This window comes from Balaenoptera acutorostrata, chromosome 11 (genome assembly GCF_949987535.1).
Source record: "Balaenoptera acutorostrata chromosome 11, mBalAcu1.1, whole genome shotgun sequence".
NCBI lineage: Eukaryota > Metazoa > Chordata > Mammalia > Artiodactyla > Balaenopteridae > Balaenoptera > Balaenoptera acutorostrata.
Window position 1 is genome coordinate 92,131,215 of NC_080074.1, and position 15,507 is coordinate 92,146,721.

The 15,507-nt window shown below is 36.7% G+C and overlaps 1 protein-coding gene across 1 annotated transcript in view; it reads right to left on the bottom strand.

Annotated features, from left to right (window-relative positions):
• The window catches only part of PIK3C2G (phosphatidylinositol-4-phosphate 3-kinase catalytic subunit type 2 gamma), a 361,656-nt gene that overhangs the window by 316,404 nt on the left and 29,745 nt on the right, over positions 1 to 15,507 (bottom strand). Inside the window, exons 5-7 of the mRNA XM_007194812.2 lie at positions 14,849 to 14,951; positions 10,564 to 10,634; positions 6,168 to 6,231 (exon numbers count right to left, since the gene is read on the bottom strand). Of these exons, the coding sequence (XP_007194874.2) occupies positions 6,168 to 6,231; positions 10,564 to 10,634; positions 14,849 to 14,951 (238 nt within the window). The remainder of the gene's footprint in view (positions 1 to 6,167; positions 6,232 to 10,563; positions 10,635 to 14,848; positions 14,952 to 15,507) is intronic.

The following is a 15,507-nucleotide window of genomic DNA, read 5'->3' on the forward strand; positions in this document are numbered from 1 at the left end:
TGAGGTTTAAGGAAAGTTGTCTCTATAACATAAAGGTACAAGATGAAGCAGCATTGCTGATGTAGAAGCTGCAGCAAGGTATCCAGAAGATCTAGTTAAGGTAATTAATGAAGGTAGCTACACTAAACAACAGATTTTCAATGTATGTAGACAAAACAGCCTTCTCTTGGAAGAAGAAGCCACATAGGACTTTCATGGCTAAAGAGGAGAAGTCAATGCCTGGTTTCAAAGCTTCAGAGGACAGGCTGACTCTCTTGTTTGGGGCTAATGCAGTTGGTGACTTTAAGTTGAACCCAATGCTCATTAACCATGCTGAAAATCTTAGGGCCCTTAGGAATTATGCAAAATTTGCTCTGCCTGTGCTCTATAAATGGCACAAAAAAGCTTGGATGACAGTATATCTATTTACAACATGGTTTACTGAATATTTTAAGCCCACCGTTGAGACCTACTGCTCAGAAAAAGAGATTCCTTTCAAAATATTGATATTATGCATATGGTCACCCAAGAGCTCTGATGAAGATGTACAGTGAGATTAATGTTGTTTACATATCTGCTTGTACAACAACCATTCTGCAGCCCATGGATCAAGGAGTAATTTTGACTTTTAAGTCTTATTATTTAAGAAATGCATTCTGTAAGCTATAGTTGCCATAGATAGTGATTCCTTTGATGGATCTGGGCAAGGTCAATTGAAAACATTCAGGAAAGGATTCACCATTCTAGATGCCCTTAGGAACATTTGTGACTCAAAAGAAAAGGTCAAAATATCTACATTCATAGGATTCCAACATTCATAGGAGTTGGAATCAAAAAGTTGATTCCAACCCTCGTGGATGACTTTGAGGAGTTTAAGACTTCATTGGAAGAAGTAACTGCAGATGTGATAGAAATAGCAAGAGCACTAGAATTAGAAGTGGAGCCTGAGGGTGGAATTAAATTGCTGTAATCTCATGATAAAACCAGAACAGATGAGGAGTTGCTTCTTATGGATGAGCCAAGAAAGTAGTTTCTTGAGATGGAATCTACTCCTGATGAAGATGTTGTGCAGATTGTTGAACTGACAATGAAGGATTTAGAATATTAAATAAACTTAGTTGATAAAGCAGTGGTAGGGTTTGAGAGGAATTGACTCCAATTTTGAAAGAAGTTCTACTGTGGGTAAAATGCTGTCAAACAGCGTTGCATGCCTCAGAGAAATCGTTCATGAAAGGAAGAGTCAATTAATGTGGCAAACTTCATTGTTATCTTAAGAAACTGCTGGTGCCACTCCAACCTTCAGCAACCACGACCCTGATCAGTCAGCAGCCGTCAACATCAAGGCAGGATCCTCCATCAGCAAAAACGATTACAACTCACTGCAGGCTCAGATGATGGTTGACATTTTTTTAGCAATAAATTATTTTTTAACTAAGGTATGTACATTGTGTTTTTTTTGACATAATGCTATTATGCACTTAATAGACTACAGTATAGTGTAAACATAACTTTTATATGCACTGGGAAATGAAAAAAAAATTCATGTGACTCAACTTTATTGCCATATTTACTTTATTGTGGTGGCGTGGAACTGAATCTGAAATATCTTTGAGGTGCCTGTATTGATAATGGATGCATACTTTGGTGCTGAAATGGCAAAGAAAAGCTACAACATGGCTTTTCACCAAAGGATATCTCTTATGTAGAAGAAAAGAGATATGAAGTGGTGTAAAAGCAGATCCTATGATATTGGCAATATTTTGTACCAAACTTATTGTGTAATAAGATTGTCTGCTTAGTTCTTCTTCTTTAATGGGTGTGTGTGTATGTGTGTGTGTGTGTTTGTTCTTCGTATATTATATAATTCACTGCACAAATCTTAAATCATCAGATCCTGTCATTCTTTTGACAAAAACCTTTAATTCTGTATCTCACTAGGAATGCAGATTATGTTGGTTAGTGATTATCTTCCTTATTGAAGATCTTTCAGTTTTCTTCTTCTTGATGTCTGGCAGTGTTCTATACATAGGTTTGACTTTTAGTAGTTTCAATATGCCCTTTATTTCTGCTAAGGTAGGTTCCAGTTCTGCAAAGGTGTTTTATTTCCTTTGTAACCTGACTTTATCTCCTTCATGTCTTTGACTTCTCCTTTTGTGACCTTTCAGCTGGTCCTTGTTACCAATTCATTTCACCCTATTTTCTTCTTTTGATTTTTTTACTCCTTTCCCACCTCTTATACTCTGTTGTGAATGCAAATCAGTTTTGTGACATTTTTCTTCTAGATCCTATACAATCCTCTACTTTAGTAATAGTGTTAAAATTAAGATAAAGAACTTTATCAATAAGATAAATAACTTTAAAAATAAGAACTCTAATAGCAATAAAATAACACTTGTACTTATCTTTTCTTGAACATTTTTTATCTTCCAGCCACTATATAATATTAAGCACATTACATCTACTGTTCAGTTAATTTTTAAAAACATCACATTATTTTATTATCTTCACTCTAGTGATGAATAATATAAACTCAAGGATGGCTGAATAAAAGCTTCCCTAGTGGCAGAGGGTTTGCAAATACGTTTACCTGACTTTGGAATCTCTGCTCCTAAATTCTGTCTTTACTGCCACTCTGATTAAATTATGTTTGATATCGAAACTTCTGAAAATCCAACAGTTGATCTGCTTGTTACTAAGAAAGCTTCAGTTCTAAAAAAGTAAATATATATTATCAGATCCCTATGTGCCCCCTTTCTTTCTCCTTATAAATGGAATTTTTGGTCTCTCTCTAGAGGCTAAATATTGTTGGATTTGGGTCTTAAGGAGAGGAAAGTGTGAGTTAAGAATTATTCTGGGCTTCCCTGGTGGCGCAGTGGTTGAGAGTCTGCCTGCTAATGCAGGGGACACGGGTTCGAGCCCTGGTCTGGGAAGATCCCACATGCCGCGGAGCGGCTGGGCCCGTGAGCCACAACTGCTGAGCCTGCGCGTCTGGAGCCTGTGCCCTGCAGCGGGAGGGGCCGCGATAGTGAAAGGCCCGCGCACCGCGATGAAGAGCGGTCCCCGTACCGCGATGAAGAGTGGCCCCCACTTGCTGTAACTAGAGAAAGCCCTCGCACGAACTGAAGACCCAACACAGTCAAAAATAAAAGAAATAAATAAAGTAGCTATTAAAAAAAAAAAAAATCAGTATTCCCTAAGATGAGATTACAATCTCACGGAAGTCAGGAAAAAAAAAAAACAAAAAAAAAAAAAAAAGAATTATTCTGCCTTCCTCATTGAATTACTTATACCTGAATAATAGAGATGCCATATTTTTCTGATTATCTAGTTGGTACATCCTCTGAGCCATGGGCTTGATGGTAAAGGGTTTGGAGGCTTTTAGCTCATTTCACACCAGGCAGATGTTTCATGAAGCCAAACTACATTTTGAAGCATGAATAGATTTTTCTCAGTCCAGATCCATCTGGTTTACAATTAGTGCATCAGTTACTAGATCCTAGTGTAGGTTTGTCATCAGTGATAGGCATTGCTTACTGTCTCTAAAGGTCCTACTTGTCATTTAAATAAAATTTTGGAGACAATGCACTAGAGGCTACTAGGAAAAAACAACTTTGAATCAGAAGCTGATTCTTCCATCTAGATTGAAATCTGGTTTTACATTGCTTTGTCCTGTACATACACCGCTCTATGTGCATTATGTGAACATGCTGTCTTTCCAACTAGATCATCAGCAATTTCAGAGCATGGTTCTGACTTTGATTTCTGTTGATTCCAGTGAATAAATAGTTCAGTAATTTGTACTAAGTAAGCATTAAGTAATACCTTAGGGGAAAATTCTTTCTCTTTCTTCTATTCTTAATTTCTCCTAAATGTTAGAGATGAATTCAGAATATAGCATGAATACAGAAAACATTCCTTAATTATGAGTAGAATAGAAGAGAGGAAAAAAAATGCCCAAAGAAAAAGCTCTATGTACATTACTTACAAAGTCAGCCATTTAACAAACATAATAATTAGGATGCCCAATCTGAAATGTCAAGTCTAAAATATGTTAATAGCCATTGCTGAGGAAATAAAATATTTGGAAATTTAAGTTATCCATATTATTCAATAATATTCATGGCATATTTATTCAGCCTGCTTGTTATTTTTTTTTTCAAATCATGTAATAATCCAAGTTTGAGAAATATAAAAATTATTCTTCAAATTGGTACTGTTTTCAAGGCTGATGAAATGCTACTTAATCACTTGTCAAACAAATAGAAAGTGCAAAATTGTGAATTGATAATATCACAGTCTGTCCTCATTTCTTAGATATTTAGCTATTGATGCTTAGTAGGAAGAATGTCATTTAAAAAGTTCATTGTTTTGGGGGGAGTTCATGTGGAAAGTTGCAGACACTGTGGCCTATTTATAAAATAATTCAGATGTGGGTGATAATAACTATTTGCCAGTGATAATATAAAGACAGTATTTCTTTGATGTTTTGCCAACTTTTCAGTCATTTTGGAACAATTGGTTTCTTTCAAAAATGGTTTCTTTCAAAGTGAAGACATTGAAGGCTTCGTATGTAAGTGGTATGATCAAACTTCTATATTTGGAAATTAAGAACTGTTACAGATTCTCAAAAATTTGTGCATGTGTTTGTGTGTTTGTAAAAAGATATCTATGATACATGAGCAGTACTGAGACATTTCGATAATTAAAATTCATCCATAAGTAAGTTATGATAACCTCAAAAGTATATCTGTGTCTAGTCAAGAGACATAAATGATCTAGGAATGAAGTCTTAATGTGCCCTGGGTACCTGGTAAATTTCAAATTCTATGCTAGAAAGAATGACTATGACAAAGAAGTAGTAATTATGACACTTTTATGAGACTTAATTTAATTGTGAATTCTTTTCACATTCCACATTTTAAACTTCCAGATTCAGGCCAGGCTCAAGAAAGAAAAATGGAATTAGAGTGAGAGGATTACAATTTGGGAAGGACTATGAGCTGTGTATTTGTCACCACCATATCTTTACATATTTATGTGGAATTCACGTATGAGTTTGGTATCTACATCAAGAAATATAACTTATTATTTTCAGAACCCTTTACTGTTTTTTAATATTAGGAGTAGTTACTTAAGATCTATATCCTTTTATATATATCAAGTCATTTTTTTTAATGGAAAAAGGAGTCTTGTTTTCAATACTTTCTCTTACCTCGTTTTCTGTAATCATACAATGTTTTATCTGTGGAAGACTGATCCTTCCCTGGAAGAACAAGCTATAAGAAATGATCTGCTTAATGGTGACTACAACTTGGATGCCCAGTAGGTGGCCAAATCTCAGTAGTCTTGGACTGAATCCATTATGTTCCCTGCCAAGCTAGCTTCTCCTGCCTTCACTGTTTTAGTTAATTGACGTCTCCATGCAGTCAGTCAGCAGCCAGGAATCTGGAGGTATTCTAAACATTGTGTTTTTTCATTGCTCACAGTTTTTCAGCAAGTCATGTAAATTACAGATTTTCACCTGTTGTGAATCTGTCTCCTCCTGTCCTTCCCTATAGTAGAGCTTTTGTCCATGCCTTCCTCATTTCTTTGGGTTAATGAAATGTCCTATAATCACCCATCTGTCATTCTACCACCCTGCATAATGGCTCTATGTCATCAGCTGATAATTAGAAAATCATTAAATTGTCCATAAAATGTCCTTAAGACCCTATGTAACTTGGTTCCTGCTTGTCCCTTTCATCGGTCTTTTTTCCAGGCTCTCACCTTGAACCCTAATTGTAGCCATTGCAAAGTACATACAGTTTCCTAATCACACCAGGCTCTTTGCTACCTGCTCTGTTCATGTTGTTGTATGCTTAAAGTTATCCCTACTTCGCACTTTCCTTACCACGCTCTTTCTCTGGCTGGCTTACTTATTTTTCAACACTCAGATCAAATAAGTAAAATTGATAACCCTCTTTTGTGTGTCCTGTATACACATAGGTCTTTCATAGTGCCTATGACACTTTATTACACACATCTGTTTACTTTTCTGTTTTGCCATGATAGAATGAAAGTCACTCAAGTGTAGACCCCCCTGCTTTATTCATCTTTGTAGCTTCAGAAACTTGCAAAGCTTTAGAAAAAAGAGTAGAAAATTAATAAAATCTTATTGAATTAATTAAAGAAGTAACAAAAGTTAATACCTGGGTTTTCAATAGGTATTTCAGGTGGGAGTCATATTTTTTGATTACTGTTGAGAGACATTGTCTGGAAAGAAAAAAAGAACTTTGGTTAAAGTTGGGTAGGAAAACTTATATTAACTTTAGCACATTTATCACAAGTTCTGCTTTGTCCATGTTTCTATAGCAAACATGGTTTAAAAAGGATTACTGTTGATGTACTTTTAATGTCATTTCAGATGGATGCCTTATAAACTTGGTATAACTTGATAGACTACAAACATATTTGAAAACTTTAGAACTCCAGAGAAATCCATGACAACTTAACCAAACCTCTGAAAGACTGTTCATTATATCAAACTACTCTCAATTTAAAATATAAGTTGCAAAGGGATTCATAAGCAGATAATGACAAATAAATTGAGAAATATTAAATATGCAAAACTTTTCAGAGAATTGCTTTTAGAATTAATGACATATACTTATCATAAATGGTGTTGTCTTTGACACCAAACCTCTGTGTTTTCTGGTATTTTTGCTTTTTTCTCTAAGCTTCTCTTAATGCTTCAGCTTTATCTATACTTAGGTGGAATAGACGTGAGTTGAGCAGAGATTCTTTTGGCTTCACTGTTTAAAATTATTTTCCCAAATGTTATTAACTTTCCCTTCCTGTTTGTCCTGAAAACTCCTGAATTGAATTGAATAATCAGTCATACAACACAAAACACAGGGTTAAAAACACACCAATATATTTTACAGGAGCTGCCTTCTCAGTCTTTATTAAGTTACCACTTTAGTTAGACAAAATGCATAGAATATGTAAAAGTCCATGGAGGTGTAGGAAAGGAACTGTGAAAGATTTTGGCTATTGGAGGATTTTTATATAAAACCTGATCCTAAAATTTAAAAAGAAAAAACCCTCAAGAATTCACCTGCTTCAGCACCTTTCTATTAGGTATTATATCTATTTTATAGAAAACTCCTAGGAACCAATGAAGGTATGTGATTTGCCCAACTTCTAAGAGGAAGTCGAGTCAGAGAAGAGGGACACTGAAATCAAAGCTTGTGCCCTCTAGTGCTTGGTCTCGTCACATCATAAAGTGGTCTGAGGAAGGCAGGCAGAGTAGCATTGTATTTCAGAAAGCAAAGTCCTGGGGGTTACCAAGATGGCACAATAAGAGATCCCAGCCTCTCTCTCCTCACAAAGATCAACGGATAGCTATCCACGGACAAAAACAGCTCTGGGGAGAGCTCAGGAAACCACCCAAGAAACTTCAACAACACAGTGGGAAACAAAAACCCCTGAGAATAATTCCATAAAGAGGGAAGAGAGAATAGCTTCATTTTGCCTGCATCATCCCATCCTCCAGGCCAGCACTGCTCAGTGCCAGGAGGGAAATCCCCTGCTAGAACGAGTTCCCCTCTCTTGGAAAAGAGGAGTGGGATGAGCGAGCAGCTTCCCCAGCCTTTTGGGACACTGCATGAAGGACCTGCATTGCTTTCACCTCACCCAGAGACCAGCAAAGCTGAGACGGATAAAGGTGGCTAGAACAAGGAAGAAGGGCAGTGGCTACCAGCATCAGCCATGCAGTGGGAGTTACCATGGTTCCCAGCCACCTGCTCTGCAGAAAGCCTCAGTAGCTTTCACTACTGAAGAAACCAACAGCCAACACAGCTGCCACAGACCCCCCGTAGATTTCATTGGTTTTGTTTTCCTCCACTGCACCGCCCCTGCCAGACCCTGAGATCCACACCTGCAGCTAGCCCAGGCCTCAGTGGCTGCTCAAGTGCAAGGTGCAAGTCTATTCCCCATGACTGACCCCTTCCAACAGCCCCTCCAACTGTGCACCTGCATGCCACTAGCCTGACCTCTGTCACTGGCATCTGCTGTCATGTACACATCTGTGGTGAGATCTGGCACCTATGAGAGTACACACTGACAGCCAAGATACCCACAGCTGTGTCTGGGGCAGATTTGGCCCTTTCTCCTGTCACTGGTCTGCACCACTGGGCTCATCTGCAGCTAGCCGCCAAGCTGTGCACCTGCACACCCTTGTCCTGACTCTCGTCACTGGCTTTCACTGCCATGCACGTGCCCATGGAGAGAGACTGCAGCCACAGAAGTGCACACCAACAGCCAGGATCCCTGCAGCTGCCAGTGCCCCCACAGTTAGTCCTCACCCTTGAGACTGGCCCTGCCCCCCACCCCCCAACTATATGAGTGTCTGCAGCCAGCCCCTGCCACTCCACAGGCGCCTGCAGCTGGCCCCCAGAGCTGTGAGTATGTACACCACCAGCTCCAGCAGCAGCTGCTGCCTGCCCTGGTCCCTAGCTGCTGGACCTGGAGGCACCACAGGGCAACAGCCCTGGCAGCTACTGCAGATCCCCCCACAGTGCTTACCAAGGACCACACGGTTGTCGATGCTGTGGACCCAGTGACCTGAGCTGAGGAGACATCGTGCCCCCCGACCCCCCGACCTGGCGTTGTCTCACAACCCTGCACTTGGTGCCTGGCACCACTAGGCCCAGGGTCACAGCACGTTCCAGTTGGCCCTCGCCTGTAGGTGAAGGTCTTCCCGTACTGAAGGCAGCCCATAAAGTCTGGAAGAGTTGACTGCTTTTTCCTGCATACAGACAGCTATGCAAGGCTACAAGATCACAATGAATCAGGGAAATATGACATCACCAAAAGAATACAGTAAACTTCCAGCAACTGACCCCAAAGAAATGGAGATACAAGAATTGTCTGACAAAAAATTCAAAATGTTTGTCCTAAAGATGCTCAGAGGACCACAAGAGAACACAGAAAAAGAATTTAATGCACTTAGCATAACAATACAAGAACAGAATGAGAAATTCAGCAAAGAGGTAGAAAACATAAGAAAGAACCAAACAAATCTTTGCACTAAAGAATACAATGACTGAGCTGAAGAATTTGATAGACTAGGCCAAGCAGAAGACTCAGTAAACTCAAAGACAGATTTCTTGAAATTACCCAATTGGAGGAACAACAAAAAGAAGAAAAGTAATGAAGAAATGTTGTCTGTCAACTATACTTCAATAAAAAAAATACAATAAAAAAAGAAAAGTGAGCGAAGAAATCCTATGGGACTCACAGCCTCCTTTTGTCTCTCTGTGCCCCAGGTAGCAGCCACCTACAAGTCACCGCCCTCCACAGAACAGTTCAAAACAGGTCTCTGATTCCCAGGGATTCCCCAATTTTTAAAGAATTTGTCAGGTTTGATGCCTCTCTCTGTGGTAGTTGTTGATTTATAAATTTATTTTGGAATACAACCTTTGTTTAATATGCCATTTTGATGGGGACCTATCTGATGCATGTAATTAGCAATACAGTAAAAATTTGAATTAAATTATATCAAAAGCCCTCCTAAGTTTTACCCATTCTATGATTTTATGGTATGAGGCCGAATACTGGGGCGGGGGGAGGGGGGGAGAGAAAGACACAAAAAAGGAAAAAAAAAATGGAAAGATATGATAGTTTAAAGAAAGAATGTGGCCTTTGCAAATTGCAGACAGCCCTGATGTGAACCCTACTACTAACAAACTGAGCGGCCGACCCCAGGCAAGTTATTTACCCTTCCAGAACTTCAGTTTCCTTGATTCTGAAGTAAGATAATATGTATTGTGATGGGGTTGTGGGGAGAATTAGATGCGACGGTGTATACAAAATGTATTAGAACTCCAGGAGGTGATAGCTATTATTAATAGTCACTAAAAACAATTTAAACTCATTCTTATATCGGGCTGTGCTTTAGAGATATATGACATATACCTCCCACACTCCATTTTTTGCTCATTCAGCTCAGAACAACTTTAATTCCAGATAAAGGCACCCTGTAGCACTGATATCTTCTCCCAGGTTAGCTTCCTGATAGGTCTGTTCTTTCAAATAATACATGCATACGTTGAGATATCAGACTCAATTAGGATATGTTCATTTGCTGTCACTTGAGTTTTCCAATTTGAAGTCACACTCCTCTGTTTATAATGTACCAATTATTTTCAGGGTGTTCCAGAAAGGAATTTAAAGCAGGAGATGGTGACTTTCAAACTATGGGAATTCAGTTATACAAAGAGCTTAGTGACACATGCACAATCAAATTTACAAAATGAATGAGGAAAAAAATCCTTGAAAATGTAATAACCGGTAGCAGAGATATTTTTAAATGAATGTTAGATTGTTCTGGAAGGTGTTAGCAGCTCTTCTATGTATCTGAATAGCTGTGAAGAATAGATAATTATTAACAGAATTTGCCAAAGGGAGATATCTATTAAAAGTACAATAGCTTCCACAGTACTGGTGAAAGGACAGTTATTACAATCGACTGAAAAATATTGTGATTTGGCACTTGAGAACTCAGTCAGAAAGTAGTCTTGGAACAGGAATAAAATGTCTTACCTGGATACTTTCCAAATATGCATAAATTCTAGAAGTTGGTTCAGATAAAACTGACTGTGGTCATCTTCAGGCTGTAGACAGCAGAATATATTAATATTTATAGAGTGAATAGGAACGAATACCAGATAAAAATAGGTCCATAACTTCCTGCTGTCATTTTATTCACCTCTTTTGATAACTCTCATTTATCATTTTAATACTTTGTTTTAAAGACCTTATAAGACTCTCCTCAACTGTATAAGCATTCTTTTCAAAAGTAAAACAGAAAGCTGAGCTTTGGTTGAGGATAAACCGCAAGGATAGTTGAAAAACATACTGCTATCACCAAGGTCAAACATTAATTTCTCCCAGCAGGAAGGCAGTTTTTCAGACACCAGTTCTCCCACATACGTGCACATTTTCTTTACATTTAGGCCACGAATCCGTGGCAGTATAAGACTTGACAGCTTGCCAGATTGGCCGGCAGACACAGAATGGACTCCTCCTTTTTTCAGATTTTCCATACCTTGCCACCAAAACGTCAGCGTAAGAGAACCTTCCATCTCATGAATATTCAATTATGCGAATGAAAGACAACTACTGATAGGTGTAAATTCCAGGAGTTATCAGATGGCACTGTATTTTTCTGGCAAGATGAGCAGGAACTACTCATCTTAAAATATGAGTCCTCTGGTCCACATGTATGCATGCACACACACACACACACACACACACACACACACACACACACTCACATCATAACTCCTTGATTAGCTCTTCTGGAATGGGCATCCATGAAAACCCTATGCAAGTCTGCAGAAAATGCAAATATACTCCATCATAATTGCACTTTTTCACCACACAGTGATGTTAAGTTTGACAGCTGAATGAGTTCCTCCATGCCTGGGATACATGTAATCCTGTATGTCAGTACACACACAATGTATTTTTAAAACTGCCTATTAGAATTTCTGATAGAAAACATCAGAAGGAAAACCTTTACATGGCTTAAGGTCAAAGGTAAATTAATTTTTATATTGGGTTGTATTGTGAGAAAGAAGAAGGAAGCTAAGTAACATGGAAAGAATAAGGTTATTGTTATAGTACCTTGAGTGCATGCTATGAAAAAAGAATGCTTTGTAGAAATGCTAAGGAACTTGAAAACATGAGGCTTACTCAGTAGGAATTTACCTCTAGAGTCACTGGCTGATGAAATCTGAAAGTGTCATAGTGGTTAAGACAAATTTTTCTGCAGTAGAGAAAGCAAAACTTTAGGCATGGAGAGGACAGTGAAAGGGAAGGGAAAATAGAGAGTGAAAACCAGAGCCAGAATAGAGGTATTAAGATTTGAAGTGTAGTATTTGGCATTTGCCTTATTTCAGAAGTTAAAACCAAAGCAGCATATAAATAATATGACTTATTTGCATCTTTCTGAATAACATAATCATATTCATTTAAAAACCACTTGACTTGGCTTCCAGAGATACTTTTGGGGGAGGGGGAATTGTCCATTGTCATACAGTGACTTACAAGAAAAAAATTTTATCTAAAGGATCTCAAAGGGTTGGAGGAAAGTTTGAGCAGTTGTCCATGGAATATACTGTGCAATTTACTTTTCTCCAAAGGTGAGGGCCATACCTTTGTCTTAAGAAAAACATTAAGGTATTTTTTTTCCTTTTTTTCATACAGAAATCTATTGCTGTAAATGTTTTGTGAATGTTTTCTTGAACTAGAAAGAAATCTTAATTTTACGATTAATGTCTACAATGTTGGCAATACTTTTGATCAAACTTGAGAGAAAGGAAGAAAAAATTTTTTAAAAAGTCGCAGCCATTCACATCACTTCTAATCAAGACAGGAATTTAAAAATTTTGAAATACAGGATGATTTCTAAAGACTTTCAACATGTTTTATGAATAATCTCATGGAACATGAATTAAATCACTATATATCAGTGTAATAGAAGTGAGTTTAAAATAGAAAAGCCATCTAAGATGAATTGAGCTTTGCAATGCCTTTTACAATTAGAATACTCTGAAATATCTACTGAAAGTTGATGGTGTCAATAAATTTAATAGAATGATAGCTATCATTATATTCCTAATATTATATAAAAAGAATATTATCAAGCCAATTTTATGTTGTTTTACTAGAAAGAAAATTTAATTATTCATAAATGTTTAGCTTACAGCTGAAATTATGAAAATCATAGATAATTTTGACATTATTTTAAATAATAAGAGAGAGACCATTCACCATTCCCTTACCATAGATATATAAAAGAAAAAAAATCATTGGTCATTTATTTTAAATATAGCAATTCAGACCATGAAGAAGGGTCACAAATTGATAAACTTTCTCAGTTATATTAAATTAATCAGCATACTATGTCTATTCCTGAAAGAATATTTTATAAAACAAGGCAATTATTATTTTTTTAAATTTTCTTCAAATACAAGGTTTTCAATTGAAATTATAATCTAATCTACTCAATGGGTATTAAAAGCTTACAACAAAAAGTGTGATGCATCAGATTGCAACATATACATCATTTTGACATAACACCAATATCTATGCTCCTCAATATTTTCAATATCATGAGTAAATTTTTGAAATTTTAAGTGTCTTAACTAACATTAATAAAGTTTTAGAGTTTTTAATAGTAAAAGACTAAAATATCATATAGTCTAACATCCTATTGTTTTTGCTTTAGGGCTGTTACGAATTAATACATGTAAAGCCCTAATAACAGTGCCTGACACCTAATATATACTTAATGTGGTTAATTATCATTGAATACCTATCATGGCCCAGACTTTGGGGTATGTGGATAAAGCTGTGGAAAACAAAACAACACCAAAAAAACATATAAAGGTAGAATTTTGACTAATTGCTCTGAAACCACATCTAAGACTTTTGAGTGTAGCCCATAAGTTCTAAGTGTTTTTGTAATATAAATTGGTAGCATAAGGTATGTGAAGACTCACTGACTGGGCTCAAATCCAAGGTCCTCTACTTACCAGTTCCATGAATGTGACCTGAGGAAAGTCATGAGCGCCCTGGGATTCAGTGTCCTTATTTTTAATAATATTGGACACATGGAATTGTTGTAAAGAGTAAATATGATAGAAATATTAAAGTTTCAGATGTAAAATATATGCTGGATACATATTACATCAAAGTAGTGGAGTTATATGCATTTCAGAATAAACCTTAATTTACATGAAACTGAAATATGTATGATTTGTGGATTGCTACCAATGAGATAGTTTTTTTCTTCTTTAGCAATATGCAACTTCTAAACAAGAGTAGAAATTTGAATTACACATTTTCTCTCCCACCCCCCATTGAAATGAAACATGATAATTTCAGCTTTTTTATCAACACTGAGGACAATTTGAAGACTCTTAGATTTATTAATACTGAGGGTATTAGTTGTACTTTATAATATTTCTTTCTGGAGAGTTCAGATGCATGGCCCTGGAGTTGTCAACACTGGCTGAGCTGGGTACCAGTTCCAAAAGACATTTCTAAACAACTCTCTTTTGGCCTCATTATGTTATGTTCCACATAGATATATTGCAACCTAATGCACCACCTGACACTTTTTATGATGAAGCACCTCAGACTAGAAAAAAAAAGTCATGCACTGCAAGTCTGTTATCTGATGTAAATGACAGGGTGATGGGATTTTTGCCTAAAACAGGTGATTGGAAGATTCTACAGATAAAAACTGCTAAAATATCAAAGTTTACTGCATCCTGTGCAATTTGGGTTTGAAGTAACTCAAGACATCACACAGGGAATAAAATTTATATCTAACACCATGAAACTGTCATTAAAGCACAGTAATCCCTTTCTAAGTAGTTTTATTATATATATTATGAATATTAATCTGTCCTGATTTAAACTGTGTTGATACCACTGTAGTCTTCAGATAGAACAAGAGTTGTGTTATTTTTCTTCCTTTCATGGTTTCCCCTTCACTTTTTCTATTCCATTCATTTCCTGGTGGATTCATGGATAGTATGAATACGATAACATTAATAAGTTACTCATAAATGATTTTTCAAGAGACTAGTAGATTTATCATACTGAGGTTGCAGTAGTGTGTTCATGTAATTGCTTCAGTCCAAATTGTTAACAGACATAAAGATAAATATTTCATTATGTTTCAGTAAATATACTCAAATATGTATTCATTAAACATATTTTAGTCACAAAATGGCAATAATCCATAAGGATGGGAATATTGTCCTTAAAATAATACATTTGCTAATTGAAACCAAAGCTAAGAAAGTCTTACCTTTCGAGATAACTTTCCTGGAGATTCCCTATTTTTCTGTAGATTAAGTTGAATAACAGATTTATTTTTCTGAAATATTCTGTGGCTTCCCAAATAGTGATCACTGAGAGAGAAAAAAAAAAAAACCAGTTACTTCCTCCTATAATTTCCCCAAGTATATGTTCTCCTCCCTGATTTCATTTCCTTTTATTTTTGAAACTTAGTCTGGTTAAAAGTTTTATATCTATCCCTAGTTTTATTTATATCTATCTATCTACCTATCTATCTACCTATCATCTATCTAATATATGTATGTAGATATATATCTCTTCATATTATTTTTCTAATATTTTATTTATTTATTTATTATTTATGTATTTTGGCTGCACCGGGTCTTAACTGCTGCATGCGGGATCTTTAGTGGCGGCATGCGGACTTCTTAGTTGCAGCATGTGGACTCTTAGTTGTGGCATGCATGCGGGATCTAGTTTCCCGACCAGGGATCAAATCCCGGGCCCCTGCATTGGGAGCTCGGAGTCCTACCCACTGGACCACCAGGAGGATCCTTCCTCATATTGTTTTAAATGACAAGATATTATACGTATTTTCAAATGCATTACATTAGAAAATGACTAGACACATTTAGAATAGACATAATAAGGAATACTTAACATATTCAA